Source organism: Necator americanus, chromosome I (assembly GCF_031761385.1).
Source record: "Necator americanus strain Aroian chromosome I, whole genome shotgun sequence".
NCBI lineage: Eukaryota > Metazoa > Nematoda > Chromadorea > Rhabditida > Ancylostomatidae > Necator > Necator americanus.
In genome coordinates, this window is record NC_087371.1 from 4,926,261 (window position 1) to 4,928,332 (window position 2,072).

Sequence of the window (2,072 nt, forward strand, 5' to 3'; positions counted from 1 at the left end):
TGCAATAGAAACGTCGCCCGTTTACCCTGATACAGGGAGAGATGGTCACCCTCTTCCACACAATCAATGACCCCGCATAGGCATTACACGGCTCAAATCTATAGCAGATTCGTAGGGTGATGCCTTTAATCTTCTTTAGTTCCAGGACTAAAGGCCCCTACGTAGATAGTCAAATTCGGATGACATAGTCTGGTCAAAACGACATGAAAGACGGACAGTTTCGTAAGTGGCTGCGCTCGAAGCAGTGTGGTGGAGAGAGCGGTTGGGATCGTGTAAGGATCCTCGCTACCGTCACTCATCTCTGTAGTTTGCCAGTCCCACCTCGATTCCATACGCTGTCTCTACACCGCTTCGAACGCAGCCGCTTACTGCAACGCAACTGTCCGTGCTTCATGTTGTTTGGACGCAACTATACTATACTATACTAACTATGGATGTTATTAGAGGTCACTGTAGTCATCGTACAGAATACCCAGCTTTAAAAGTACAATACCACAAAACTGACAAGTTCGCATGTCTACACGAAAGGGTATTGCTGGCATTGTCTTGTGTCTTAGGTCACGCTCCGAATCATTCGCAAATTTACCTTGATTCTCGAGCGTTGGATATGATATGGGAAACCATAGATTCCCCATATCATATCCAACGTCGACGTGCAATTATCATTTACCTATCTGGAATGTTTTCAAATTGGATACATCCATCTCGAAAAAAGCATTCCTTAGGAACCTTTTGGAAAGTTAACAACGTCATCTTGAAACGAATGTTCGAGAGGGTTCTTTCGCTAACACGCTTACCCCGTCGCTCTCAAGCTGCCGATTTCATCATCCTCTGCGATACAGTTGCTATCGCTTCGCTGAGGCGGTGTCATCCCAGTACGCCATCATTTCAGTGAATTTATGAAGGATATTCGGATTCAGGACGATGTACTCGGATAAAGCCATTTTTTTCACTTATTGCTTGCTGGCATTTGAGATTAAATTCTAATAGGCTGTATATAGGGCCCAGAAACACCTCCAACGCAAGATGACTTTGATTTGACACGTCCCTCAACGTAACTCGATCAGTTCCAGATCGCACATAATCAATAGTGGCCAAATTGCTTTGGGGCTTCTTCAGACCATCCTCCTTTCTTCCTTCCTGCTGAGTATATGCACATTCCGAAGAATTACCAAAACTAGACATGTGATGGAAATTTACTGAACGTCGATCAATATGCGCGAGTGTTGATAGACAAGCAAGATAACTACCACCTAATCAATTTAAAACTACAAATCCAATTATCCATAAACCATTCGATTTGAAATAGAGTGTATTGGTAATGTTAGCCAACATAGGGGAAAAAAACAAAATGTACGCCTAGAAATAAATGAAAAGGGTGCACAGTAGTGGGCAGATACTGATTCAAAATAGACCAAGTATGCCAGTTTTTCCTACATATGACGAGTGCGAAGAAGACTTTTAGGTACTTCTTTTTCAATATCACGAGACACATGTGCCATCGATCCCCACGTAATTCTTAACTCAAGAAGGTTTCATTTGAGGAAAGATTCCCATGGTTCTTGGTTTCAGTAGAAGAGTCGACATCGAGTTTTTTCAACCGCGTGATTACGATATCCCATTCATATCCCTGATACTAACACTGACTCTGACACATATCCCTCTGCTTACCTTTTTTTCTTTCCAGATGGGATACACATTACGCCCGCTATTACACATTACTGTCGAACACATTCAATGCAGATAGCACATGTTGCTTTTACATTCCAGATTGATCTCAGGAAGGGATCAGCTAACTTAACTTAATAGAGCAAAATGGGCTAAATTACTTTTCTTATCCTTCTATTGCTGGATGGATCATTAGAGATGCCGGGGCCCGCACGTCCAGTAAAGACGAGCCATCTAAGTATCTAAGTAAATAAGCATCCTTCCATTATTTCATTCCTAAAGAAATAGCTAATAACATAGCATTAAATGTCTTCTAGACCTCCGTTAGGAATGATTAACAAAAATGAACGCTTATCCACTACTTATGACTTTAAACAGTTCGTGGGAATTTTTGAGCTGTAAGA

At 41.7% G+C, this 2,072-nt stretch overlaps 1 protein-coding gene across 1 annotated transcript; it reads right to left on the reverse strand.

The window, feature by feature from the left end:
* Positions 1 to 897: 897 nt before the first annotated feature.
* On the reverse strand, positions 898 to 1,185 carry RB195_004515 (uncharacterized protein; the record flags this gene model as incomplete). Its single annotated transcript, XM_064182392.1, has 1 exon — positions 898 to 1,185. One exon carries the CDS (start codon positions 1,183 to 1,185, stop codon positions 898 to 900), a length of 288 nt encoding a protein of 95 aa, XP_064033659.1.
* Between the last annotated feature and the right edge of the window lie 887 nt (positions 1,186 to 2,072).